This window comes from Cantharellus anzutake (assembly GCF_015039405.1).
Source record: "Cantharellus anzutake strain C23 chromosome Unknown EI90scaffold_3, whole genome shotgun sequence".
NCBI lineage: Eukaryota > Fungi > Basidiomycota > Agaricomycetes > Cantharellales > Hydnaceae > Cantharellus > Cantharellus anzutake.
In genome coordinates this window covers 1263030-1289570 of record NW_024066953.1, presented here as the reverse complement: position 1 = coordinate 1289570, position 26541 = coordinate 1263030, and the positions used below count along the sequence as shown (strand labels likewise).

The 26541-nt window shown below is 48.9% G+C and overlaps 13 protein-coding genes across 13 annotated transcripts; 10 read left to right on the top strand and 3 right to left on the bottom strand.

Annotated features, from left to right (window-relative positions):
• Positions 1-2038: 2038 nt before the first annotated feature.
• On the top strand, positions 2039-2954 carry EI90DRAFT_1306678 (uncharacterized protein). Its single transcript, XM_039051648.1, has 5 exons — positions 2039-2085; positions 2149-2238; positions 2353-2693; positions 2755-2863; positions 2930-2954. Exons 2-4 carry the CDS (start codon positions 2167-2169, stop codon positions 2792-2794), a joined length of 453 nt encoding a protein of 150 aa, XP_038922786.1. The 5' UTR covers positions 2039-2085; positions 2149-2166; the 3' UTR covers positions 2795-2863; positions 2930-2954.
• A 2006-nt stretch (positions 2955-4960) lies between these two features.
• Positions 4961-6133, top strand: EI90DRAFT_1305955 (uncharacterized protein). The gene is made up of 6 exons (XM_039051642.1): positions 4961-4981; positions 5083-5231; positions 5299-5303; positions 5363-5503; positions 5588-5645; positions 5711-6133. The coding sequence occupies exons 2-6, from the start codon at positions 5172-5174 to the stop codon at positions 5888-5890; spliced, it is 444 nt and encodes a 147-aa protein (XP_038922785.1). The 5' UTR covers positions 4961-4981; positions 5083-5171; the 3' UTR covers positions 5891-6133.
• Positions 5941-7659, bottom strand: EI90DRAFT_3032265 (Nse4 C-terminal-domain-containing protein). The gene is made up of 8 exons (XM_039058378.1): positions 7395-7659; positions 7264-7344; positions 6932-7208; positions 6777-6873; positions 6668-6724; positions 6458-6620; positions 6316-6404; positions 5941-6263 (listed from the first exon to the last, which is right to left on the bottom strand). The coding sequence occupies exons 1-8, from the start codon at positions 7522-7524 to the stop codon at positions 6102-6104; spliced, it is 1056 nt and encodes a 351-aa protein (XP_038922784.1). The 5' UTR covers positions 7525-7659; the 3' UTR covers positions 5941-6101.
• A 21-nt stretch (positions 7660-7680) lies between these two features.
• On the top strand, positions 7681-8261 carry EI90DRAFT_3032263 (uncharacterized protein). The gene is made up of 4 exons (XM_039058377.1): positions 7681-7829; positions 7913-7958; positions 8010-8155; positions 8204-8261. Exons 1-4 carry the CDS (start codon positions 7763-7765, stop codon positions 8218-8220), a joined length of 276 nt encoding a protein of 91 aa, XP_038922783.1. The 5' UTR covers positions 7681-7762; the 3' UTR covers positions 8221-8261.
• An 86-nt stretch (positions 8262-8347) lies between these two features.
• EI90DRAFT_3032261 (uncharacterized protein) lies at positions 8348-8746 on the top strand. The gene has a single exon (XM_039058376.1). The coding sequence runs from the start codon at positions 8352-8354 to the stop codon at positions 8538-8540; it is 189 nt and encodes a 62-aa protein (XP_038922782.1). The 5' UTR covers positions 8348-8351; the 3' UTR covers positions 8541-8746.
• Positions 8747-9621: 875 nt separating this feature from the next.
• EI90DRAFT_1306391 (kinase-like domain-containing protein) lies at positions 9622-10815 on the top strand. The gene is made up of 7 exons (XM_039051647.1): positions 9622-9973; positions 10027-10120; positions 10175-10252; positions 10317-10391; positions 10442-10551; positions 10604-10702; positions 10762-10815. The coding sequence occupies exons 1-6, from the start codon at positions 9948-9950 to the stop codon at positions 10653-10655; spliced, it is 435 nt and encodes a 144-aa protein (XP_038922781.1). The 5' UTR covers positions 9622-9947; the 3' UTR covers positions 10656-10702; positions 10762-10815.
• EI90DRAFT_1306285 (uncharacterized protein) lies at positions 10466-11297 on the top strand. Its single transcript, XM_039051644.1, has 4 exons — positions 10466-10551; positions 10604-10702; positions 10762-10847; positions 10906-11297. Exons 2-4 carry the CDS (start codon positions 10694-10696, stop codon positions 11165-11167), a joined length of 357 nt encoding a protein of 118 aa, XP_038922780.1. The 5' UTR covers positions 10466-10551; positions 10604-10693; the 3' UTR covers positions 11168-11297.
• A 681-nt stretch (positions 11298-11978) lies between these two features.
• EI90DRAFT_1306026 (uncharacterized protein) lies at positions 11979-13092 on the top strand. The gene is made up of 5 exons (XM_039051643.1): positions 11979-12151; positions 12203-12347; positions 12396-12534; positions 12587-12948; positions 13006-13092. Exons 2-4 carry the CDS (start codon positions 12232-12234, stop codon positions 12908-12910), a joined length of 579 nt encoding a protein of 192 aa, XP_038922779.1. The 5' UTR covers positions 11979-12151; positions 12203-12231; the 3' UTR covers positions 12911-12948; positions 13006-13092.
• EI90DRAFT_1306383 (uncharacterized protein) lies at positions 13093-13778 on the top strand. Its single transcript, XM_039051645.1, has 4 exons — positions 13093-13105; positions 13166-13339; positions 13387-13455; positions 13515-13778. The coding sequence occupies exons 2-4, from the start codon at positions 13277-13279 to the stop codon at positions 13650-13652; spliced, it is 270 nt and encodes an 89-aa protein (XP_038922778.1). The 5' UTR covers positions 13093-13105; positions 13166-13276; the 3' UTR covers positions 13653-13778.
• EI90DRAFT_1306384 (kinase-like domain-containing protein) lies at positions 13779-15507 on the top strand. The gene is made up of 8 exons (XM_039051646.1): positions 13779-14174; positions 14226-14321; positions 14376-14453; positions 14524-14598; positions 14649-14758; positions 14811-14910; positions 14970-15114; positions 15175-15507. Exons 1-8 carry the CDS (start codon positions 13905-13907, stop codon positions 15348-15350), a joined length of 1050 nt encoding a protein of 349 aa, XP_038922777.1. The 5' UTR covers positions 13779-13904; the 3' UTR covers positions 15351-15507.
• Positions 15508-18883: 3376 nt separating this feature from the next.
• Positions 18884-21325, bottom strand: EI90DRAFT_1304189 (UTP--glucose-1-phosphate uridylyltransferase). Its single transcript, XM_039051639.1, has 10 exons — positions 21127-21325; positions 20967-21062; positions 20809-20885; positions 20629-20719; positions 20525-20571; positions 20286-20472; positions 19791-20228; positions 19357-19728; positions 19180-19285; positions 18884-19122 (listed from the first exon to the last, which is right to left on the bottom strand). Exons 1-10 carry the CDS (start codon positions 21205-21207, stop codon positions 19085-19087), a joined length of 1533 nt encoding a protein of 510 aa, XP_038922776.1. The 5' UTR covers positions 21208-21325; the 3' UTR covers positions 18884-19084.
• A 940-nt stretch (positions 21326-22265) lies between these two features.
• EI90DRAFT_3032237 (uncharacterized protein) lies at positions 22266-23308 on the top strand. Its single transcript, XM_039058375.1, has 4 exons — positions 22266-22450; positions 22531-22699; positions 22751-22952; positions 23008-23308. The coding sequence occupies exons 1-3, from the start codon at positions 22329-22331 to the stop codon at positions 22886-22888; spliced, it is 429 nt and encodes a 142-aa protein (XP_038922775.1). The 5' UTR covers positions 22266-22328; the 3' UTR covers positions 22889-22952; positions 23008-23308.
• Positions 23309-25467: 2159 nt separating this feature from the next.
• EI90DRAFT_2903761 (uncharacterized protein) lies at positions 25468-26257 on the bottom strand (the record flags this gene model as incomplete). Its single annotated transcript, XM_039054153.1, has 3 exons — positions 25468-25667; positions 25721-25835; positions 25892-26257. Coding segments are annotated over 3 exons (681 nt in total), but the record flags the coding sequence as incomplete, so codon positions are not given.
• Between the last annotated feature and the right edge of the window lie 284 nt (positions 26258-26541).

Genomic DNA, 26541 nt, shown 5'->3' with positions numbered 1-26541 from the left:
ACTATTACTTCATACAATTCAAGGTAGAGTGGCCTGCTAACACCCTCGACAAAGCCTCTCCGCCTGCTATGTCGAACTTCTGGGTGGTTTCCCTCTTCCTGTCCTGTCGCATCCCCCATGCAGTCAATTACCGTCTTCGCCACTCCCACCCCACCCCCCCCCCCTCGACCTCATGTCCCGCATCCCTCCCACCAACACACCCCTCCATTGCAGAATTCTTGTTGCCTTTGGCGTCGGTGGTATTTTTTTCCTTACTCGTTTAACAGTTATTTGTGATTCCTTTTTCTTTACGTCTGCCCGTTCCATTCCTCTCTGTTCCACTCCTTGTCTATCTGTAGCTACCTTGGACGGACGGATATCCAAGCCAAGCTGAGTGAATATAACACAACATCTTTGCTACGTCCTTCGCTCCTTGCACCTCTGCAAATGTTGGGTGGCAGCTATTTTGGACATTCAGCTATCTGGGTGCTGTTACATGAACGGGCCGATTGAATCTAGTTCGGTTGACGGTGGAGAAGCGGTTTGCTGGTTTCTTTGAATATGCAAATGGAACCAAAGGTTTGGGTCGCACTTGATTATCTGGGTTAGGAGTACTTCTCCAGTCGAGATGCGCTAGAAAGCCGGTTGGGACTGTCAGGCGACTGCTTATGCTATATCGAGATGGCCAGCAGCAGTCTTTCAGTTTGCCCGTTGTCACCTGTACATGCTGCCGCGGATGGCTCTTGGAAAAGCGCCTTGCAGGTGGTATCTTTTTGAACACGTTTCGATCAGCGAACTTCAAATCGTGCTGACGCGTATCTTAGAATGCCTATACTACATTTGGGAAGGGAAGGGAAAAGTTCCAAGCCCGTAAGAAGTTGGAGCGTTGGTTAATTCGTATATAAGAACTTCTTCAACCGACTTCTTTTTCTTTACGCTAAAACTCGGCATGGTAAGCGTCGCGCGCGGGAAAGCGCAAGGCTTAGTACGTGCCAGTGGCTGGAATACGCAATGACGACGTTAAGGGCCCCTACTCTGGAATGTCATCTATGGCCAGGCATGGATCCGATGGAGTGCATGATCTGTGGGGTATGTAATATTGGACGCAAAGATTTGGCCAAGACCCCAAATCCTTACATGGGAGAGAAGCAGTTTGATTGGTTGTGCCGCGGTTGGAGTGAGCATTCATCGCTTGTCAGCAAGCAGGTCCATCACGAGGAGTTGCTCATTCTTTTATGCGGTCACCGGTAGTCCAATAATATGCGGATACTGGTGTTCATAGCATGTAGCAAGAGTAATCGCGTGTACTAGATGGACATTCTGGCACAAAGTTGAAATTGCTACTAAGCAACGGGGACTCGATATGGAAGACCTGCGAAGTATGCACCTAGATGCTGTGAAGTCCTTATAAAGCAGATAAGGAAGTACGGTGATCATTCTGATAGGCGATTCTAAAAAGAGAGCCGTGCTATTTGGAAATAAAGCTGTTGTTCTGTATACGAGCTAGCTATTCGGTGGCTCCCGGGGCTGAATTGCATCTAGCACAAAGAGCCACACTTTCTTCAAAGCGCGCCAGTTGTTTCTTTCCTGGATCAGCTGTCTGGGGGAGGGGGGGGCTGGGCCCATCTAGCCCGAACCACTAGGCTAAGCGCAAGAGTTTATAGACCTGCTTTTAGGAAGCGCAGTTACATAGATTGATTGGCCGAGTTCTTCGGGGATAGCGATCCGTTGCCAAAAGAGTATTTCTGTTTTTCCTGGTCAGATGGGCAAGTTCGCTTGGGGTTGAGAAGTTTGCCGAGGCCGCGGCCCACCCGTGCAAGTTCCGTGATCGAATCTGACAGGTGATTCATTATAAGCGCCGAGCCTGGAGGAGGGAAAATGCATTAATTTGTAGCCGCCGAGGCCAGCTACAAAATCAAAGGTTTTTGTCGATAACGTCATCACTACCTCATAGGGTAGCATAAATTAAATCTTCTGGAACTCTATTGCCCCTTTTTCCTTGACTACGGAAATGGCCGAGCGCCCAGCTTCGTCGTCGACGCCCCATGCATGGGTCACGTGCCAAGCCGAAAGTCTTTGGCCCAATTTAAGTTGCTCGGCCTCGAGGCAAGGGCTGAACGCCTCCTGACTTTACTCAAGCGACTCAGGATCGTACTCCACTTCTTACAGGGCCTCCTAATCACAGGAATGAGCTTTTCCCAATCTGATGTTCTTAATGCCATTCTGACCTGGGGCGATTGGCAAACCCGGTTACCTGATGTGGGAGTACGTATCCCAATTCAAACTACTTGACACCCTTACATTCCGCGTAGAATGCATCTAATAACGCGTCTATTTTGTGCGGTCACGGTATTGGGTATACTTATTGTATAGACGAAACTTCCTGCGTCGCTTCGTCGAGCCGATGCACGAGCATTCTCGAACAAGCTTGTCGACACATGCACCCGTGCTCAAGCGTTACGTGCAGCAGATACCAATCTACGGATAAACATCGAACGGTTAGATCGCGTCAAAGTGTCCTTAGTCTTATCTCGCTACCGGACATTGTCCCTCCTGCATCACGTCCTTTCGAATACGAATCCAGATGGGGTCTTCCGTTGGGAGATGCCACGATATGGCGAAATAAAGCCTGTGAGAGGGTGGACTTCACCATGGGCTCTTCGCCAAGACTCTCAACTGCTGATTGGAGTTTGGATACACGGATTTGGAAATTGGTTTGCCATTCAGCGTGACCAACGTCTGGGATTGGCATTGAAATCTTTGGCGAATCCTCAGGCTCGATCTTGGGATGAGCATGAGAATCAAGTTTTATTGAGTCAACGCGCAGAATATTTACTGGAACATTTGCTGAAGGTGCAAGAACTACAGGATGCCGATTCTCATGGTACGCACAGGCCACAGAAACGTTTTTGTGGATGGTTTTGATGATTTGCACTTATCATATCTGTAGGAAAGGGGAGGGGAAAGTATGAGGAGGGTAGCCCAATGCAGATCGATCCACCCCCGTAAGTTCGTTACGTTGGGTGGCAGCACGCTGTACTTCGAATTTATCGAGCGCACCAATAGACTCCTGGCCGCTAAGACTTCATCGTCTGCAGCTGCTGTCGCGGGCCCTCGAACGCAGCACAAATGGGACTTAGGGGCACTTCTCAGCAAGGTACAAGCGATACTCAACTCCAACACATGTTATCGCTGATTTATATAAACATTTTACATGCAGTGAAACGACTCGTATCTCCATCTCTGCCCAGCGGCCTGGTCCGTTCTGCCCGGCCACCCGAAAATGCCCGCTCCATCCCATCCTTACCTCCATCGAGTGTAAGAATGGCTGGCACGGATGCCTCTACCTCCGGCTCGGAAGGATCCTCGGACATCGAATGCATCCCGGGCCCATCTAATCCCAATCTCCGAAATGTAGTCGATATGACAAACATAGACGAGGAATATGCTGACCCAGATGAAGTTGTTTTGGTTGGGTATCGTGGTCCTAATTTCAAGATCACCATTGTACCTCGGAAGGATCCTGCCATTCCGAATTCTTCTTATTTAGCGAAGCGGACGAGAGAGGAAGCTGTAGAAAGTGAACCCCCTCCTGACGATACAATGATGGAGGATTTGACGATTGATGAGGTGTGTACGACTGGGAACTAGGCACACTAATAGATCCCCTTCTTACTGACCATATTTTGACCTTTAATTATGCAAGCAACTTCCCCCTGCCTCGGGACCACCACCTAAACGGATTAGAAGTCCAGAGAAACTTGTTCAAGTGAAGGAATCGCCCCCGCCCCCGCCCAACGCCACGACGGGCGCGGACGAACCCACCCGACCGGATGCGCTGATTCCGCCTGGGTGGCGGACTAGGGACCCAGAGAAATTTGTCGGATGGAGGGTCACCCCATCACCGTCGCCCGAGCAGGCAACAGATCCTAAGCAGGCTGATCAATCGAGATTGCCACCATTCCATCTTAGAAAAACTGCTTCTTCAGCAAGACTCAACCAAATAAGGGAGCCCTTAACACTGCTATCACTCAAAAAGACTGAAAATCCCGTTCAGGCGAACGTGGTACCGTCAGCTGAGCCTCGGACATCCTCTGCAGCGGCGCCAGGGGCCGTGGCGTCTTCATTCACTCCAACTCCTTCGCTTTCTCCGGCCGCCTCTCAGCCACAGAGGGCCGCGTCGTCTGCTTCCCGACCTCTGCAGCTGGGTACTTCGTCTGCGACCACCCTGGACCCACCCATCGCCCCCTTGGCCACCACCCGCTCTAGCTTCATTAGCCCTACTGTCCACTCCTCTTCCTCTTCCCCTCTTTCTCGCCGGAGCCGGCCTGTTCCAGAACAGGCCAATCCTGCAAGCCCATCCAATCAATCTCGTCAAATGAACACGACAATTGCACTTCCATCTCCTATGCGTGCTCCGGAGGCTGATATTTCTGCATCTCCACTGCAACTCTCAAGTCCTGTCCAACCTCCGCCGTCAACTTCAAGTCAGAAGTTAAAGATCTGTAGAGATTGGAACCGGAGAGCCCGAGCAGCTGGAGCTACGGGCAGTATCACGTTCGTCAATGATGATTTTGAGGATGATGAGATGTACCCTCGTGGTCTCGAGCAGTTTGAATACCTTGAAATGTCCTTTCATCCGTGCGTTCTACACCCCGTTTTTCTTTCTTTTTGCTCGCAATTTACGGATCCATGTGTATATGGTTTAATGCACAGGGACTCTGATTCTGCATATTGGGACGCAGTTAATCTGGACGAGGCGTTCTTCCTCCGATGTACTCACGAGCGGTGCCGGGTTAATAGGCCGTGGGAGTGCGATTGTCAGGCCGATTCTTCTATGAAGGACAAGAGATTGGCGTATTCTGAACGGGTATTGTCAATTTTTCCATCTCGTTAATTGGGCAGGCTTACCGCCGATCTTTTCGCATCGCGTTAGAGTTTATTCCGATTCAATAATTACGACGATAATGATTGTCGTGCCGAGGTGATAGAGTGCAATAAGGTGAGAGCCCGGAATACTGTTCCCGCGGTATGCTCCTCGGTGGCTCTGCGGGTGTGGCTCCAGAATGTGACGACTGACAGAGTTTCGGCCCACCTTATTAGCACTGCCGATGTAGAACAGATTGCTTAAATCGAGCGAGTCAGCGACCTCGATCGTTCGATGTTCATATATTTAAAACGTCGCACTGCGGATGGGGCGTTCGGTCCCCGCAGCTCGTTTCGAAAGGCGCCGTTCTTGGTATTTTCACCGGGTACGAGTACTATTCCTATGTCAATCCTCTTGAGCTGTGTTGTTGAGACATACTATTGATCAGCAAGATCGTGTAAGGCACATTTGTCCCGTACCCATCCTGCCACTTCACCGAACCACCTTTCCACGCAGCACACGAGATTCGTTTCATGATGACGAGCCTGGGGAACTTTATGCGTTCGACATAGACGTCGGTGAGGCGGAAGTTAACAGGCAGTTTACGCGGTACAGTGTGGATGCCACACATTGTGGGAATTGGACTCGATTCATAAAGTCAGTCTCTCTTGTTTAAAATGCGCTCTTTTGTTAGGGTGCGTGTGTTGGGCTGTCATTGATGTGTCTCTATGGGGGTCGTAGCCATTCGTGCGACCCGAATATCCTTGTATACAGTGCGGCAGTGGAAGTACCGCCCTCCGTAAGTACTTCTCCCAATCCACTGCGATGACTTTCCTTACTGCGTAATATTTGTTATTAACGTAGATGGGGCTCAGTCGTATAGTATTTGCGGCTTGCCGAGATATTCCACCTATGCAAGAGTTTTCGTTTGACTATAGTCCAGCAGCCCAACACATGATAGATCGTCATTCGCATACCTCTAATCACGACAAAATACCATGTCGTTGTGGAACGTCTAGTTGTCGGGGATTTCTGTTCAACTAGGATCAATTTTTCTTGCGTACACATAGTTATCGATGTAATATAGCACATATATGTAATCTCATTGCCCCCGACCATTTCATGCGTGTTTACAATGGCATCTTGTGCCCCAAGCACTGTCCAGATAATTGACATTCATAGATGAATGACTAATTTGACCAAATATAACTCTTCAACATAGATACACATAGATTAGAATACTCATGAATCGTGGTCATTCGTCTTCGCCTTCATCCATTTCGAGATTTTCCTGACTCGCCGCTGCCTCCTCTTCCTCTTGCCTTTTAACCTTGAAGGATGGATACTTTTCTTTGTCGGGGACTGCAGGTCGAGTGGGAATCATAGGCTCACGGATATTAAACACTTCGATAGCCCTCTTCACAGATAGTTGAGACGACTTCAAGCACAAAAGGGGCAAGAGGACTAACCTTCCAGGTGTCCATGTCAAACTCTAATACAGATTGTCTCCTCTGGAGATTTTCATCGTAATCTTTTTGCGTGGGCGGGTCACATCGGTCTGGCACATGGCAGTCAAGAACGGAGGAGGACGACGGCTTCAGATATACCCACAAACTATTGGTTCTTTGTTCTCGCTGATATCCCATGCAGCCTTACCGTCACGAATAAGAAAGGAAAAATAGAACAAATTTTCCACTGATTGTTCAAAGCTATGAGGATTTATTATGAATTTGAAGTAGTTGACTGAACCGGACTGTTCAAGAAGATTGCCGATCTGAACAATTATGAGACCAATGAGAGATACAAAACGGTGAATCCTACTTTCTCGACATTCGCTGCCGTTTCATTCTCATTTTTCTTCACTTCCGCTGGATCAACCTGCCGGAGAGCTGGTTAGGGGGTGGATCTGATAGATGAAGAACTCTCTTACATCCTGAGTTGTCACTTGCTTCGATGGATCTCTGTCGATCTTATTGAAGGCTCTTTTGGTTGTGCGCTTCTTCTGTTCCGCAGATATTGGACCCATCCTGAATGGGAGAATGCTCGCGAATTTTAAAAAGTGACAATTACGTGTATCCCACTCACATGAAGCTTGCTCCGGTGGCCCTTCTGCTTTTCGCTAACGCCAGGTACCCAATCTTGTCCCAGTTCAACATAACTTCACCATCATCTTCATTATCTCCATCATGATTTTCATTTCCACCGGCCGGTTGAATACCCATGAAATTGACAAGTTTTGAGATGAAGTCTTCAACGTCGAACCCGCCGACACTGTGCTTCATCGCACGCGCTTTCATGGCTGTCATTTCTGATAAATTCATCACAGCCTTGGAGTCGAGCGTCGCCTCTTGGGCACGTTTTACTAAACCACGGAGGGGTGAAGGGACCGTCATACAGAACCCAATTCCTGAACTCACCTCCGCCGAACATTGAATCCAACTGGCTAAGATCATGCATAAGGTCCGGAACGTGAACAGCATTGATGTTCGCGCGCGATTCTAAACGTCCATTCAGCGGCTAGGGAAGCACAGAGCGCCCCCTGGCTTACCGGCTTGGGTGGCAAGGACTTCACGATACTGCTTTCTAATTTGCCGAGTCTCAGCGGGATCCATTTCTGGATCGTACACCATCGGCTCCTCCTTCTCGTCTACTTCGTCTCTGAATTCTCCTCGGCTCATTATGGAAGGCCTAAGAGTTAAACGCCCTTAACGGAGTACACGATCCACGTTCAGCACACAATTTGTGACGCGTCCGACACGTGTATTGATCGTTCAGTGGATTTTCTTGAGGACCAATTGAAAACACGCCCGCCCATGACGCGTGACATGGTTTGAACTTTAACTGGGACGTTCCGCAAGCCATACTAATACTTTAAGAAATCCCATAATAGACGTTTCCTCCCTTCGGAGCTCACCAATGCATCTAAAGAGCACCAGCCGACTGTACTTAGCAATACTCCGGGTAATTTTACATTGGAGATCATGTGTGTTAATTTATCCGCACTGCCTCCTACTTGAGCAGGAAGTGGCGGCATAGTTCTTGCACTACTGACGTTTACTTTTGCAGATGCAACATGGAGGAGCTCGATCAGATACTCACGGATGTTCGCCAGGCAAGCCCCCGGTGGGCTCTATTCTCTGGGCGGTACTAATTAGTTTGGCAGGGCTGCGGCCAAGTACCCATCTACAAGTATATGTTTAAACAACTGCGCCAACGGTGCACCGAAACCGTCCTTGCGATTCAAGATTTGGACGAATCCTCGAGTCCCCCACCGGAAGAACAAGCTAGAGTCTTGCACTCCCTTTATGAGTACGGGATTAGTCAGCCTCCAATTTCTCAATCTAACTGATCCCCCAGGTTATTTAAGAACGTAAAAGAGTCTACGCATTCCTGGAACCAATTGGGCACGATATTAACCTTAGTAAATCAGCAACGTATTAGCTCGTCCTTGACACGATGGGTTGAAGAGCTTGGGAAATCACTACATCCGATCTCGGTGACACGAATGTTGGTTATGAATTTATTAGTTTCTCACTACTTCGCTGCAGGACGTTCTAGCCATAAACTTCCCGAAATGGGCAACCGAATTCTCCAAGGCTTGGATATTAGATCACGCTGCCCTGAAGGAGAGTTTGTCAACATTGCTCCTGGACATCAGCCAGGTTCCTTCCATATTGGGACTGAATCGTGCTGATCAAGACCTACTACTCAGCAATTTAAGGTTCACTTTCTCTTTTCTCTCATGTTCATGTGCGAACCCTCTCTCCCAGGAGTTGTTATCAAATTCTCCGATGGAAATGGCGGAAAAATACTCGGAGAGAATCATGGCGCTATCAAAGCCTCAACCCGGAGCACTTATCGATTTAACCGAACGAGTTAGGTTATTAGGGGATCGACCGATACATTCAGGTAGAGCCCTATTTTCTTCTGCACGTGGAAGTTGAAGAACAATAAGACCCCTTCAAGGCTTCCTTTCCGAATTTTGGCTGGGGGGACCTCGAGCGGAAGCCTGGTCACCGTCAAGTTATACCATGGCAACTTTGACTCCAAAAATTCAAAAAATGTGAGAAAACTATCTCCATAATCAAATCTTGTTTCAAGTTGAATAGGGCGGTCAAACTAGGACTATATTCTCCGGGAGGCCAAAATTGCCGTTCAGCTCTCCCATCCCCATCTATTACCCCATTACGGTATCATTCGCGTCGGTGACCGAATAGGAGCTGTTACTCCGTATATGAAGCAAGGAAACTTGATAAGCTATATTCAAGCCTATCCCGACCTCGATACTGTGGGCTTAGTAAGTCGATATTGCTGAGGCAAGCCCCGTAATAACCCTTGTAGTGTTATGAAACTGCCCTTGTGCTGCAATACTTACATTCAAAAAATGTTATACACGGGAACGTGCGGCCTGTATGCATTCCATTATCCTATATCCGCTATTTAATCGACCTAGGTTCCACGTAGATCAGCGTACTTATTTCCGATCAAGGCTCAGCAGTTCTAAGCTCGTTGGTCTTCGCGGGTCCTGCATCGAGGCACGTTCACCCCGGGGAGAAGGCGTCAGGAATTTCTCGTCCCCAATCAATCGTTTGGGAGGACATTTTTGAGCACAGGGTGTTCTCGTACAGGCGAGCGAATGCTCACGATGATACCAGAGACTTTGGTGGGCTCATGGCAACGGTGTGCCAAATATCGTCTTTCCTTGTTTGCTGACTCGTAGCTAATTACATCTGGTTAGGCTCTCATAAAATCTTCCCACCACCGAAAATCATTTGTTCGTAGGGAGACCTCACTCACAGGGGATCCCCAGAGTGGTTTTTTCCCAATGATCCGGACAGGGCAGTTCTATGGGATGTGATGACGGGTTGTATTGGAGGCCGATGTACGATAGATTATGCAGTCAGCAGGCTGGCTCCCATTGTGTCGGCTCGGCCTTCCCGCCAAATCCCCGTCGCTGAGGACGGACTTTCGCCGCTTCGCGACTTGAGTGCGGAGATCAAAGTATCAGATCGCATCCCAGTCACTGGAGGAGGATTTTGTGACATTTGGCTTGGGGAGAGACTCGGGAAAGAAATGGTAGCGCTCAAGGTCCTCAAAACATATGGGGTTCCCAACCAGATACGGAGGGTTTGTGCGCCGTCTCTAGTTAATTTGCCCCTATCGTAACCTCCCATTCAGAGGTTTTTGAAAGAAGCTGAGCTTTGGTCTGGTCTCGACCATCCCAACATTCTTAAATTTTACGGGATTTGTGAACTGGGGACATCGACAGCAATGGCAAGCAGAGATGTTTGTGTTGTTCGCCGCCTTCTCCTCATACCTTCATTCTAGGTGTCCCCCTGGCTCAAAAATTCAAATGTGATTCATTATATGGCGACAATCAACCCTCATGCGAACCGGTTAAAACTGGTAAGGATGTTTTTGCAGTTCACATGGCAGGGACTGATTGGACCGTGCCTATTATTTATGATAGTTAGAAGGGGCCGCAGAGGGATTGCTGCATTTACACACATATTCTCCTCCAATAGTACATGGAGATCTCAAATGCGTTCGTGCTCTCGCATTCAAGTTGGATCGCAATCTCAGTGTGGTTTCTAGGCGAACATACTTGTCAATGACGACGGATCAGCTTGTTTAGCCGACTTTGGATTATCGAAGGCTCATGAAGAAGTGACGTCTCTCAGTCTCAGAGATGCTGGTTCTCAGAGGTAGCTTCCTTAAATTCGTTTATTGGATCATTGGACTTGGAATCTCTGGCAGATACATGGCTCCCGAACTTTTTGAAGGCCCGGAGACGACAATATACCCTTAAAATCTCTAGCTAGCGACATTTATGCGTTTGGCCAAGTGATGCTAGAGGTGCGCTTCCTTGTTTATACGCAGGATAATACTCACGCCTGTGGGTCCTGGTGTCGCAGCTACTCTCCGGCCAAAGACCATTTTACGAGCTCCGTCATGAAAGTATGATATACCTTGCGATAGCCAGGGGTGACAGACCTACAAGGCCAGACAATGAAATCTCAAAATTTTGGCTGACCGATCCAGTTTGGAACTTTATACAGGGTATGCCCTCCCCTTCGTCATTTCGCATCATTCGTGATGAGGCCTGTGTCTTTTAAGAACTTACCAATGTGCGGAAAGAGTGCCGACCATCGGCCCTGGAGGCTCTCCAAGCAATCCAGGCACTACAGGTCGTGCATGCTCCGGATGTGTTTGACACTCATACCATGGATCTCGAGCAGACAAGCACCAGGCAAACATGAAATTCTATCAAATACTTCAAGCTCAACAACACGAGGTTATCATGTTCTCCTGCCCAAATAGGTTTTAGTTGATTTAGTTGAAAGTATGCCTAATATAAATTCTCCCCAGTTTATTCCAACAAGAGAGAGCTAGCAGGGCTCCAGCCTCTGTGGCTTCGTAACAATATATAGGCAAACGGCTCATTGGAATGCGAACCCCAACGAGCTAGCAAAGTCATCAGGGTAACATCCATCCGTGAGTCAATGATAAGAGATTGTTAAGCAATAGAGAAAGTGAAGGACAGGGAGAGTGTGTGTAGTTCATAGCTGGCGACCGGGCCATGCCCAGCTCCAAGCTGAATATGTCAACACTCAGTTGGGAGACCTTTTATTCAGTGCAAATAATCCTTGATTTAATGTTTTTGCGTGGCAGAAACGACGACTGGGGGAGGATGGGAACGTACATGCGTACGTGGATATCACAACGAGCATCCTGTCTTCCACAGAAGAAAAAGGAATACAAACGCGCGAGAAAGGTGGGTAAGCCTCAGTCCGCCGACAAAGCCACCATGGAAGGAAGAGTCGAGTCGAATATATTTCCACGATCCTTGCGTCTTTGAGCGCATTATGCAGCGTTGTGTTTTTCACAGTTGTAGAGAATGTACTCCAAGAACGGCAGAACAAGAACCGGAGGCATACATCAATCGACAATGAACTAAACAATAAAAGTGCTCACATTATCCATTCTGGGTCCAGCTGGGAGACCAACAGAAATTACCATCAGTGAGTCTCCACAAGTAGCGACAAAAATGAGCAAAACTTACCGAGGATAATTCGGTCCATTCGCCCGCAGAGACTCTCACAAATGGAGTCTCACAAAGGGGCGGGGAACGGCAGGGGACGAGTGATTGAATTAAAATTCTTATCCGAATCGCCTGCACTGCCTCCCACTGATTACTCTGTGCGGGACCCTGGACGAGTGGCGGAATAGTTTTGCACTACTGAGGTTTGCTTTTGCGGATACAACATGGAGGAGCTTGATCAGATACTCACGGATGTTCGCCAAGTAAGTTTCTGGTGGGCTCTATTCTCTGGGCGGTACTAATTGGTTTAGCAGGGCTGCGGCCAGGTACCCATTACAAGTATATGTTTAAACAACTGCGCCAACGGTGCACCGAAGCCGTCCTTGCGATTCAAGATTTGGACGAATCCTCGAGTCCCCCACCAGACGAACAAGCTAAAGTCTTACACTCCCTTTATGAGTACGGGATTAGTCAGCCTCCAGTTTCTCAATCTAACTGATTCCCCAGGTTATTTGAGAACATAAGAGAGTCTACGCATTCCTGGAGCCAATTGGGCACGATATTAGCCTTAGTAAATCAGCAACGTATTAGCTCGTCCTTGGCACGATGGGTCGAAGAGCTTGGGAAATCACTACATCCGATCTCGGTGACACGAATGTTGGTCATGAATTTACTAGTTTCTCACTATTTCGCTGCAGGATGTTCTAGCCATAAACTTCGCGAAATGGGCAACCGAATTCTCCAAGGCTTGGATATTAGATCACGCTGCCCTGAAGGAGAGTTTGTCAGCATTGCTCCTGGACATCAGCCAGGTTCCTTCCATATTGGGACTGAACCGTGCTGATCAAGACCTACTACTCCGGCAATTTAAGGTTCACTTTCTCTTTTCTCTCATGTTCATGTGCGAACCCTCTCTCCCAGGAGTTGTTATCAAATTCTCAGATGGAAATGGCGGAAAGATACTCGGAGAGAATCATGGCGTTATCAAAGCCTCAACCTGGAGCACTTATCGATTTAACTGAACGAGTTAGGTTATTAGGGGATCGACCGATACATTCAGGTAGAGCCCTATTCTTTTCTGCACGTGGAAGTTGAAGAACAATAAGACCCTTCCAAGGTTCCTTTTCCGAATTTTGGCTGGGGGGACCTCGAGCGGAAACCTGGTCACCGTCAAATTATTCCATGGCAGCTTTGGCTTCCAAGCCGATTCCGGGAATGTGAGAAAGCTATTTCCACGGTCAAATTTTGTTTCAAGTTGAATAAGGCGATCAAACTAGGACTATATTCTTCGGGAGGCCAAAATTGCCGTCCAGCTCTCCCATCCACATCTATTACCCCATTACGGTATCATTCGCGTCGGTGACCGAATAGGAGCTGTTACTCCGTATATGAAGCAAGGGAACTTGATAAGCTATATTCAAGCCTATCCCGACCTCGATACCGTGCGCTTAGTAAGTCGATATTGCCGAGGCGAGCCCCGCAATAACCCTGTTTGTAGTGTTATGAAACTGCCCTTGTCCTGCAATACTTACATTCAAAGAGTGTTATACATGGGAACGTGCAGCCTGTACGCATTCCATAACCCTATGTCCGCTGTTTAGTCGACCAAGGTTCCACGTAGATCAGCGTGCTTATTTCCGATCAAGGCTCGGCAGTTCTAAGCTCATTGGTGTTTGCGGGTCCTGCATCGACGGACGTTCGCCCTGGGGAGAAAGCGTCGGGACTTTCCCGTTCCCAATCAATAGTTTGGGAGGACGTCCTTGAGCACAGGGCATTCTCGTATGGGCGAGCGAATGCTAACGGTGACATCAAAGACTTTGGTGGGCTCATGGCAACGGTGTGCCAAATGCTGCCTCCCCCTTGTTTGTTGAATCATAGCTTATTCCATCTGGTCAGGCTCTCATAAAATCTTTCCACGACCGAAGATTATTTGTTCGTAGGGAGACCTCACTCACGGGGGATTCCCCAAAGTGGTTTTTGCCCAATGATCCAGACAGGGCAGTTCTATGGGATGCGATGACGGGTTGTATTGAGGGCCAATATACGATGGATGATGCAGTCAGCATGCTGGCTCCCATTGTGTCGGCTCGACCTTCCCGCCAAATCCCTGCCGCTGAGGACGGACTTTCGCCGCTTCGCGACTTGAGTGCGGAGATCAAAGTATCAGATCGCATCCCAGTCACTGGAGGAGGATTTTGTGACATTTGGCTTGGGGAGAGACTCGGGAAAGAAATGGTAGCGCTCAAAGTCCTCAAAACATATGGGGTTCCCAACCAGATACGGAAGGTTTGTGTGCCATCTCTAGTTAGTTTACCCCTATCGTAACCTCCCATTCAGAGGTTTTTGAAAGAAGCTGAGCTTTGGTCTGGTCTGGATCATCCCAACATTCTTAAATTTTACGGGATTTGTGAACTGGGGACATCGACAGCAATGGCAAGCAGAAATGTTTGTGTTGTTCACCGCCTTCTCCTCATACCTTCATTCTAGGTGTCCCCCTGGCTCAAAAATTCGAATGTGATTCATTATATGGCGACAATCAACCCTCATGCGAACCGGTTAAAACTGGTAAGGATGTTTTTGCAGTTCACATGGCAGGGACTGATTGGACCGTGCCTATTATTATTATTTATGATAGTTAGAAGGGGCCGCAGAGGGATTGCTGCATTTACACACATATTCTCCTCCAATTGTGCATGGAGATTTAAAATGCGTTCGTACTCTCGCATTCAAGTTGGATCGCAATCTCAGTGTGGTTTCTAGGCGAACATACTTGTCAACGACGACGGATCAGCTTGTTTAGCCGACTTTGGATTATCGAAGGCTCATGAAGAAGTGACGTCTCTCAGTCTCAGAGATGCTGGTTCTCAGAGGTAGCTTCCTTGAATTCCTCTATAGGATCGTTAGACTTGGAATCCCTGGCAGATACATGGCTCCTGAACTTTTTGAAGGTCCGGAAGACGACAATATACCCTTAAAGTCTCTCGCTAGCGACATTTATGCGTTTGGCCAAGTGATGCTAGAGGTGCGCCTCCTTGTCTATATGAGAAATAATACTCACGCCTATGGGTCCTGGTGCGGCAGCTGCTCTCCGGCCAAAGACCATTTTACGAGCTCCGTCATGAAAGTATGATATACCTTGCGATAGCCAGGGGTGACAGACCTGCAAGGCCAGACAATGAAATCTCAAAAATTTGGCTGACCGATCCAGTGTGGAACTTTATACAGGGTATGCCCTCCCCTTCGTCATTTCGAATAGCCATTTGTAATGAGGTTTGTGTTTTTTAAGAACTTACTAATGTGCGGAAAGAGCGCCGACCATCGGCCCTGGAGGTTCTCCAAGCGATTCAGGCAGTACAGGTCTGCATGCTCCGGAAGTGTTCGACACTCATACCATGGATCTCGAGCAGACTAAACAATAGGGAGAGTAAGGAGGAAGGACAGAGAGAGGGACAGAGAGAGTAGTTCATAGCTAGCGACCGGACCATGCCCAACTCCAAGCTGAATACATCAACACCCAAGTTGGGAGACCTTTTTTTATTCAGTACAAATAATCCTTGATTCAATGTTTTTGGACGACTGGGGGAGGATGGGAACGTACATATGTAAGTGGATATCAAAAAGGAAATACAAACGCGCGAGAAAGGTGGGTAAGCCTGAGTCCGCCGACAAAGCCACCATGGACATCCGGCCTTGGGTCGAAGGCGTAAAGGGGGGATGCAGGGGATGAGAGGGGCGGTATCACCATTACTGGGAGCGGGCCAGGAAGGAAGAGTCAGCTAAGCCAAGTCATATTGGGATGGCCTCAGAGTGCCTCCGAGATTAGAAGAGATTGTTGAGTGACATGACCAAATCTGGGGGCGCATGATCGTGGCAACTGCCTGGGAGCGCCTCTGAGTGTCATCCGAGTTCGGAAAGTGTGGTAAAGTGACATGGCCAAGTCGGAGATGTATGATCCTGGGTGGACGGTAGCTAGCTGGCGGTAGGTTTATGTAGCGCTTTCTTCGATGGACAGGAGCGCCCCGAGTGCCGTCCGGAATTGACAAGAGCATTATATAGATTGTTGAGTGACATGGCCAAGTTGGGGGCGCATGATCTTGGCTGAATAGTGGCTGGGTTTTACGCTTTCTTCAATGAATGGGAGCGCCCTTAGAGTGCCGTCCGATTTCCGAAAGAGCGTCATGTTCACTGCTGAGGGGCGTATGATTGTGGGCGAACAGGGACTACCTGGCAGTAGAGTCTAACGCTTTCTTCGATGAACGGAGGCGCCTCAGAGTGCTGCCTGAGTTTGGAAAGAGCGATACACAGAATGTCGAGTGACATGGCCAAAATTGGGGTTGCATGATTGTGGGTAAACTGCATCTAGTTGGTGGTAGGGCTGAACGCTTTCTTTGGTGAACGGAAGCACCTCCGAGTACTGTCCGAGACAGAGTTTCCAGCTCCCGTTAATGAATGGGAACGCCTCGAGGTGCCATCCGAGTTAGGAAAGAGCGCCGCACCGATAGAGTCAAGTCGTGGGCATATGATCCTGGGTGAGCAGCGGCTAGCTGGCGGTAAAGTTCAGCACTTTGTTCCATGAATGGGGGCGCCTTGGAATGGAGTGACGTGGCCAAATCAGAGCCGTGTGATCTTGGCCAATGCCAGATTTGGTGCTGTCTTCAATGGATGGGAGTGCCTCGAAATGCCATCCAAGTTTGGAAAGAGTCTCACAGATTTGGCATGACCAAATCCGGCACGTAGGACCCTGAATCTGTGGAAACAAGGCAACAACGGAATCGTTTGCTGCCTCGTATGCCGCTTGAAATCTTGAAAAAACCAGGTCTGCTGAACCCATGTTGGTCAGATAGCACTACCTGAGCAGCCAAGTGCAAATCATAAGCTAGTTTCAACAACACTATTGATGATCCTTACCTTAGCCCACTCAGGGCGTAGCGAGATACTAATGTAACCTTCTATTCTCACACAAACTTCCACCTTGTTGGCTGAGAAACAAGCGAACTATCCCATCACTCCATTGAGGTGATAAACTACATGAACGACATACGAAATGAAAGTGCTTGGACAATTGTTCTGGAGGAAAGAAGGCAGCTCATCCTGTTTGGACATGTTCTGAACCAGAGGCCCTAGAGCAAGGATCCTAGTTCAAAATCGCGATGCGTCGCAGGGCAACTCTGGGATTCTCTGTCTTCCCGTCTACGAAACAACAATGGAAGTTGTTTAGGGATTCATTGAGCTCACAATAAAGTTACGGAAGGATTGATGTAGGACGCGAATCGGGATGCAACTCCTGAAAGGACAGGAGCAAGAATGCTTGCAAGCGATTCATCACTCGGCAGAAACATTTGATCGTTCGGCACCTGCGTCGAGCAAGCTGTCTAGTGTCCTCATAGGGTCCCTGTTGGTCACTTTCACGTAGCGAAAGACGGCGCTGATACAAATAAACAAACTGCCTGCTCGTTTTAGGATTTCTTGTACCACCTGATCCTCGTCCGAAGATTGTGCCGCAAAATAAGGATGCCATTCCTTCAGCTTTTGCAGCTGGAAATGTATGTGTCTGGCACAGTCCTGCGCGTTTGCGTCATCCGAGAGACCAATGGTGAGACGATCGAGGAGCAATTCACAAGATCGAATTGTCTGGATGTGCCAATAACGAATTTCATGGAAAATGATAATCTCCGCACTTCCTCCCAAAGGATGTCGGGGAGGGGCTCAAGTGCTGCTTTGTCGCATTCATCGGAAGCATCAATGATGATGACCATAGGATGATTGGAAGGCGGAGGTTTACAGAGGAGAGGCGAACCAATTTATTGAACTGCATCGTGAATGGAGCTGTTAAGAGAGTAGGGTCTCCCGAATAGCAGAGACAATGAAAGTGCGATAAACCAAATTACAGTTTGCCAGAGTCCAAGCCATGCCGCTGGACAAACAATCAGGCCGCGACTGCTGTACCCCTGCCTTGAAGAAGCATAGTGACAGTCTGGTTTCTTTTTCGCAACTTCGTGTGCGCAACTGAAGCCGGCCACAGCGGTCAGCAGCATTCACGCCATCCCTACCAGTGTTATGACGCCAAGCCATGATATTCTCGGTGAGACCGACCCTAGTGCCTTCTAGGCATGCCTCAGTTGAATCATGGCAGGGTATCAGAGTCCATCAAGAATCATGGTCTTGACCATTTTCTATGGCCGATAATTTGTTAGGCTTGTCCTAAGCAGCATTAACCGGAAACAACACGGTTACGGAACAGTGAGTCCATGTCAAAATCTTTCTTTAGACCATCAATCCTTCCTAGTCGGACAATACATGAAAGCCGGTCGTTTCGATTGATTTCCGCGCGCTTGATATTGCCAACAATGAATTATAATACAACTTACCTCTACCCTTCTCCCGCTGACGTATCGTATGACAGCTGCAAACTAGTGTGAGCCCTCGTTCACAACCAGGTACAAGTCATCGCCAACTTTGACCTCGTTGAAGATGAAGAGTGCCACGCCAGTCGCGCTCTTCAGTAGGGGACACCATCTAACCGTAGCATCGACCACCGTGAGAATTGTACGTCGCCAAACGCTGCCAGGAGATCATCAATCTTCCTCCTGAGAGCTCTAGCTTTTGCAATGGGGTGGCCGATAGCGAACAAGTCAATTTAGGCGCGCAACACACGGGGTGCGGCCTCCTAAAGCTCGGGGCCGCGAGGCCGTTGTACGATTATGGAAGATCAAGGACAAATATCATAGATGCATGTGGTGAAGGCCGAACACTCTGATCCGATATCGTTTGCGAAGCCTGACATGTGCGATACCATGGCACGGATTGGTTATTTAAATAATTAGGCCGAAGCTTGTAATGAGTCCTCTTATCTCCTGCACGAGAGCGGGTTTCACCAGGGGACTGGTCAGACCACTGGAAACTGCAGTCGGTGTGTTCAACTGAAATATCTGAGTCCGCTCGTTTGTTTGTTTGTTGTTTGGTTAGGGTCTGAGTCCCGGCTCAGTCCGCACGCCCAGCGAAACAGCACATAAACATGGGCACGATTGTGTGCGGAGCCTATCCTGAGCCGTTCAGTTAAAGCTGGTATTTTGAGTGATGCGACACATAAGAACGTGTTACAGACAACAACATATTAACAGGAATGAAGGGGACCAGTGATCTGATCCCGCCACGAGTATAGAGCGGGTCGACGTCGCAGCGGCAGCTCGAACAACTCAATGATCGATAATAGAAATGTTACCCGAAACGAGTTCTAAGTGTAGCGAATGAGCCAATACCGCGCTGGCGAGGAATGAGCTGAATTACTCACTGTTCTCAAGGATGGAACCATCAGGGAGATCAATCCGCGATCCCTCGTTCGCGACGATGATCACAGTCCCACGTAGGGTAATATTACGGCCGAACCAAACATCGCCCTATTAATAACAGACGATTGAACGGCCGTCAGCAGTCCAACCCCGAAAATTGTAAAGTGGACAGGACACACCGCAACCGTCAAATGATCCAACTCGAGAATATTCGGCACCGTACGGAAACGTTTCTGGAAGTTAGCAATCTTCTTGAATGTATCGCCGAGTTTAACGACAGGAGTCTGACTGAACATTCGTTTAGGGTTCATGACGAGTTTTCCATGCTCCAGACTATAAAGGTCGCTGGTGATGAGGAGCAAATCGGAACAGCTCTTCACGGGTAAGAATCGCGAACGGGGAACGTTGATACCGTGGGCATTCTTGAAGTGCTTGATGGCTGCACCGATGGCTGTCTCTAGCTGGACGACAGGTTGGCCATCATCAGTCACCTTGGGGTTGACAATAATGTCCAACTCCATCCCTCCGCTCTCCATGATTTGTTTCAAAGCCTGAATAAAAACAAAGGTTATGAACTCTGATTCATGCGCAATCAATAAGGAATTGGGCCTACGGGAAGGTGGATGTAAACAGAGTTTGTGTTGAAGTAAGCGAACTTCCGAATACTCTTGAAATCCTCGACGTGCTCGGAAGGCACCTGAGCAATTTCGAGAAGCCGAACTTGCCCCTCATAGTTGATGATCGTACCACCTTTAACGTCAGCCTTGGTCTTATCAGTCAGCTCCATCAAGAAGTCGACCTGACTGTCAACGAGGTGCTTCAAGATGCGGAGATCCACGTCCGCGCCAAGATTGTCCACGTTCGAAACAAAAATGTATTCTTTTCCACCAGTGATCAAACGATCCAGTAAGCCAGAGTTCGTCAGGGCATCAAAGAGATCTCCGTGTCCAGGAGGATACCATTCGCTCTTGTCCGAAGTCGGACTGCGTGGGACGGGAAGAAGGCTTTCCTTCCCAATGCGAGGGTACCGACTCTGGTTGAAGGTGATGAGCTACAGGGAACGGAATTAAGTGGGGATTTCTTCGAAGAAAACAAAAGTCTTCCATACCTGGATATTATGATTAGCGTACTTCTGGATGATGCGCTGGGTATCGTCGTCTGTGTTGAATGAGTTCATGAGAATGAACGGCACGGTGACTTTGTGGATTTCGTTGAGGTGCTCGATTTGGCGGACGGAGAGATCCAGGAAAGTCATTCCCTCTCGTACTTCAATGGCAGACTTGGGTGCACCACCCCTGATTTACTGTTAGCATGGGTTATCCCATTCATGCGCGGAACCCAACCTACATGCCCATGCTAGTACCAAGCCCACCATTGAGCTTCAGGACTGCGATCTAAACGTCAAATTACGTAAACACGTTGACAGGTTGGTACACCTGAATCGATGATACCTTGTTAAGGACGGATGCGTCAATCGTTGCGGGAAGAGTGTTATAATCGACCACCTGGTCCCTGGAGGGCGAGATGACCTTATCCCAGTCACTGTAGAAAAGTGTAAAAAGTAAATCGACGATTGTAAATCGCGAATTAGCGCTAGGGTGTATTCAGTGCAGTAGGCACTTGGAACGTACAGCTTGTCACCCTTCGCCTTGTTTGCCAGATATCGACTGAAGAGGGAGAAACAGCTTTGCATCTCAGCATCGAAAATCTATCACAGGACCCAAGGTCAGGATTGTTGAATCGGTTGACAGGGACGTGTTTGTTGAGCAACACATCGAAATTGACGCACCTTGCGCGTTTGGGGGTCCTGGACTTGGGATACAAGGTTATTGAGTTCATTTCGCATGGCCTTGGCGGCCACACCAGTCGTCGCGCTTTTGAAGTCCTGTCCACAACATTCGATTAGGACTCAATCAACTCTTCAGGAATTGTTTTCATGGGATGCTCACCATTGCAGAATGTCCTCTGGCGCGAGGGGACTTTAGTTGGCTTCCCTGGCCAGGCTGGCTAACGGTAAGATGGGTGCTCATGGTATAGGGCAAAATCTAGTGGTCGTAAGGGAGATCGAGCGTGATTCGGGCTTGGGGTAACCAGAGATCGCGTTTTATATAACAGCGTCGGCTTCAAATTCTTGAATTGCTAAATATGGTGCGCCCCAAATCCATCGCCCCCAAGGAAAACGCCGTCCACGTTCCTCCGCGTTATGTTATCGTAGTACATAGTCTATCGGGAAGTGGCGGAATCTCCAGCGACTCCGACCGCGATCACTTTCGATCGGACACGATGTTTCAGCGCTCGACACGATCCCCCCAAAGTCGCAGCATGCAGTGCCTCAATCTTTGAAATAGCTGAGCAGGACGAACGTGCCATAGCTACACGGCAAACGAGTTCAGGAGGTTCAATTCATATACGCCCATCAAGATATGGATCCAGCATCTTCGCACGAATGGCACAAATCGAATCCTATGTCTGGAACTTTAGTGTCTTGACGTTTGTGCGGTTCGTCCGTTCAGCATGCATGGCATTTGAATTTTGCCCGATAGAAGTAGCCAGCTGGTGGAGGAATGTATATATCTAGCTCAGGGCTCGGCGCAAGCAAAATCCTTGAGGGAAAAATCAGGAGGAGATGAAGAGAGTTTAGCTGCTCAAATAACTTTATATATACGAGCGCAATGTCGGGCATACAAAATCCAATGAAACCAATTCTGCATCGTTCCAAACGAGCTGTGACTTATCAATGTATCTTGCTATACGAGATAGAAGCACTGGGCTTCGAAATGGCCAATGTGCAGCAAGGAATATAGTTCCCCTTTCCATCCGCAATACCAGATTGTGTACAAGACATAGCTTCCCTTCCATTCATCCCGAAAGATAGGACATCAAATCGGCCGGTGATTTGATCTTATCGTGTCCTAAGCGCCCGTCCACTGCGTGGAATTCAGTAAAGGCGGTGATGGGCCGGCATAGAAGCAATCCGTAAATGTTCCGGTGATACTAACATGGGCAAGGACGGTGCCGTGGTGGTCGTGCCAGTTATGAGAATCTAAAGAATTTGAGATGGCATTTCTAGCCGTGGGAATTCGTGATAGCCACAAATCAGCCTTCGTCTTGACTGTTCTGCACAAAAAGTTTCTCAACGAATATCGAATCCATGGCCAGTACTTTGGCGCAGAATGTTCCCCGCATCCCCCCTAGTAGGATGCCAACCGCCATCCCTACTCATATCAAAGACGTAGGAAGCTCTATAGGCGGGAAAGTGAGGCTTGTTGGGACGTACGTTCAGTCCAATATTTTTCATCCTTTCTTCTTTTGTGGAAAAAGCGCGGCTACCGCTCATTAATCCCCTTCCTCAGGGCCTATGTTTACGACGTATTCACAGGTTTGATGCTCGTGGGATATGAATCATGGTCAATCTGGGTCGACACCTCAGTCTGCTTCGATCCATCGAACACTAAGAGCGTCCCTTTCCTACGAGAGTACAACTCTGACGTGATGTTGATCGGTAATATCGAAGAAGCATACGTGAGTTGTAGTACCTTTCTTTTTATTTAGGCTCCCTCTAAAGGTTCAAAGGATTCATTGCCTCCTCCCTCATTGAGAGATTGCCGCGCCCTTAGAGGGTTTTATTCCCAGCTCATTCTCAGAGCTATCCATATCCAGGGGGTGCACGGACTTGATATCGATTGTTGGAACAGCAGTGTAGCCGTATAGACTGCAAATTGTCATCACAAGTAGTCACCTCCAGGTGCGTCGGGCGATGCCTTTTCGAGTTGAAGTAAGCGCACAAACAAAAAATACAAGCATGAACAGCTATTGACGGTTTCGTTCAGCTATGACGTTTGGAAGTTGTGTGGTTTTCCCTGGAGCGCTTCAATCCAATCTGCAACCGGAGTGTTGACTGATTTATCCGGTGCCCAGCGCATCTGTCCGAGATCGTGAGTGGGGAACTTATGCCAGGAATGTCTTCGATTGCGTCCTCATCCCATCCAAGCCTGCTGAAATGATTGCGAGAGCGTCGCAACGGCGTGCAATCGTATTAATTGATAATCACGGTGCTAGGGAATGTCAAAGCTACAAAATTATTCGTGTCAACTAGTATGGAATGTCTAATAAGATAGAATGCTGCCAAGTATGTAACAACCCAAACTACACACACAAACCAGGAGCGAAAAGCCATAAATACAACAAGGACCCGCGGATCTACAAAGCACTGTCTTTCGAGCAATCTCATTTGTCATTGGGAATATCATACTTGAGTTCCGCACTGTTCAGTCGGAACGCTGAGAGGGCTAACAGCCTTACTGTCCGCAACGAGGGTAAGTTCAGAATTGTCCCGTGTTGAAGCAGTTTCTTGGACAATGGGAGGAGCAGATTTTTCATTCCCAAATGTCAGGGCTCGGATGACTGTTGCAACAATATTCGGTTCTTTTGTATCCATCGCATGCGTTTGATTGGCCGAGTTCGTAGCAGTGATGGACGACGCTTGCGTATCAGCTTCCGTGTTCGACGAAAGACTGTCAGGGCGTGGGTGCCGTATTGAACTGCGAGTCTCTGGGGAATCGGAATCGCTGTCTTCCGAGAGGTCTAAGGTTGGAACAGGTCTAGCCATTCGTCGGCGCAGAGCGAAAGACGCAGGGTTGGGGTGAGTCAGATAGGCGAAGCGGCTGGGTGATGTCGGATTGTCAGGAAGGAGAGCCTTGGGACGAATGGTTGTCGCTGGGGCGGACGTGCAACTTGGGGCTGGAGAAGCTGTGACACGCTTAGATAGCCGGGTGGAACGACGAGCAGCTGGCTGATCTTCAACGTCATCCCCCGATTCCTCGACACGAGCTCGCTTTGTGCCTCGAGAGGCTTTGACCACACGCGGTGGGCTCTGTTCTAAGCGTGCAGGGAGGCTGCTTCGGGCGCGGCCGCTTCGCATGACACCAGCACTGGCAATGACGTTTACTTCCTTTTTATCCATGTTAGGATTCTCGCGGATCAGTTCTCGAGCGCGAGCCCTTATATCCCGAGTAACATCCTTCGGGAGGTGGCCTGCAGCGACGGAGCGTCGTCGCGGGCGAAACGAGGGGAAACGTCCAAAGGAATCCTCGGGAGTGTACCAGGAGGTGACAAGTCTACGCGTTCTCATATGTGGAATTGCCACGTTGGATCGTCCGGGAGGCGCCAACGAAGTAGGGGCATCAAGCTTGGATAGTTTTTTTGTCATTGGCTCACTCTCAGAGTTCGAGGAAACTTCACGTTGCTTTGCTTGACGAAGGGCTGCTTCGCTCTGATTTTTTAGCAATGCGGCCCTTTCGGCCATTTGGACTGTAGTCAGCTTCCCTTTCTTCCCAGAGGAAAGCACAGGGAAGCCTCGCTTTCGAGATCGTTCGGCCTGCTCTTCCTTCTCATGCAACAGCTTGGAATGAGTTCGAAATTGGTCAACCGGATGGGTAGGTCGGGCCAATTTATGCTGTTGCCTCATATCACTGTTTCCAGTAGCGATTTCATCTTCGATTGATGAATCTGATGCATCTCCGGATTCGGATGCTTCACTTGAACTCGTTTTGTCGGAGCATAAGTCAGGTGGTGGATCACTTTTGTCGGGCCACTTTTGACCATAGATAGCTTCATGACGAAGACATCTGCAAGAAGTCGCGCATCAGCCAACAAATTCTGGAACGGCATTAGTAGCCTTACTTGTCACAAATTTCCGTGTCCGGTTCGTCCAAAGGAATAGCTTCCTCGATATTGCAATTCAGGCACGTACCAGGCGGGAACGACTGCCAACCTTTCCAGCGCTTTGGAGCCTTTTGCTGCAAAATCTCTAGATTGACAGCGCGGAGATCACGCTGGTTTGGCTGATCAGGGCGTACGGTTACAGGGACTTCCGCGGTGGTTAGCCTTGGTCTCAGCGATCGTCTCGGAGCATCATCCGGCTCTTCCGAGTTTCTAGCGGAAGTCACGCCAGCTAGAGAAACCGAACGCCGGGCGGCGTTATCCCGCGAGAGGGAAGTTGTTCTGGTAATGAGGCTGGCGCATTCTGTCTTCTTGCTAATGGAGCTGGCGGTTGGAGAGGCACCTCGGGATGATGATGACATCCTGCCAACGCTCTTGATAGAGGGAACTACAGAGTATTCTGAGGGTTTTAGCTTCCGCGTTGAGCGTCGAAGTGCCTCAAGTTCCTCACTCAGAGGTTGACGAGGATTGCTAGAGCCAGGTGATGCGGTCTGAGTTGGCCGCCTAATCCGGGGTTCTGATGGTGTGACGGTGGTTCGGGTGGAAGAACGAAGTATTCGGGAGGTACACTAAGAAAGATAAATTAGAGAACGAATGATGAAAACCAATGATATATTCACTAGCTCGGAGTTGGATTCATCCTCGTCCTCAACTCCGTCGTTCTTTCTAGTCTTTAATTCGGACCCCTCACTGAATGCGTCGGGCGCAAAACCTCCCACACCCGCAATCTGACATGTTTCACACAGGCATTCGCAGTTCCCGGGCCCGACTGCAATGCATACGATATATCGGTTCGAACGTAGTGGAAACTAGGGCACTCACAATAGTCATCCGCATAGAAGCAAGTGATCTCTTCCGGCGCTTTGATCAAGCGCCGTACCTTAAACCGCATGACTTTATCCTTCCTCTCGAGTTCGCAGTTAGGATTACAGTCGTGCTGTGGGGTGGGTTCAGGAGACTGCCGGGGTGGGGGGGTCTACATGTTGGGCTCACATTGACAAATCGTGCCGGACCGAGGAAAAGCATGCTGCTGTTCCCGCCCATAATTTGAACCACAGAAAAATCCTTCCGGCTCCCAAGGCCATTGTTTTTGGATTTGCTGAGCTCAGCATCTTCTGCGGAGGTCAAACGCGCAAGTGAACCTTCGAGCTGCTCAATATAATCCCCAGGATAGAGATCCCGGGTGGCTAGTACACAAAGCTCGGTTTTCCCCGTCCGATGAGTGTAGCGTTTTGTGAGGGTAATCTCGACAGAACCAGTGGGGATGTACAATTTGAAGTAGCGCCATGCATGAGTCGCAAATGCATCGATCTGAGACCGCGACTTCGTTCGGATATGTTTCTGGATAAAGGGAAGGCTGGGGAAGGTTCAGACGGTGTGGGTTGGAGAAGTTTGATGACACTCACGCAAGTAAGGCGTTCGTCGCTTTGACACAGCGGGTATCAGTATCCTGGTCAGGAGGTCGAATAACGCGCTTGAAAAACAGGTACGACGATAACATCAGTGATAGGTTTCGAAAGTCGACTTGAGAGTTGAGATGAACCTTTTGAATAATTTTCAAAACGGCCGCGGTGTCGTAGACTGGGAGACGCGTCCGTACGCGCATGTGGTGCACCCCTAGGGGTTTCTCTAGTCCTACTGTG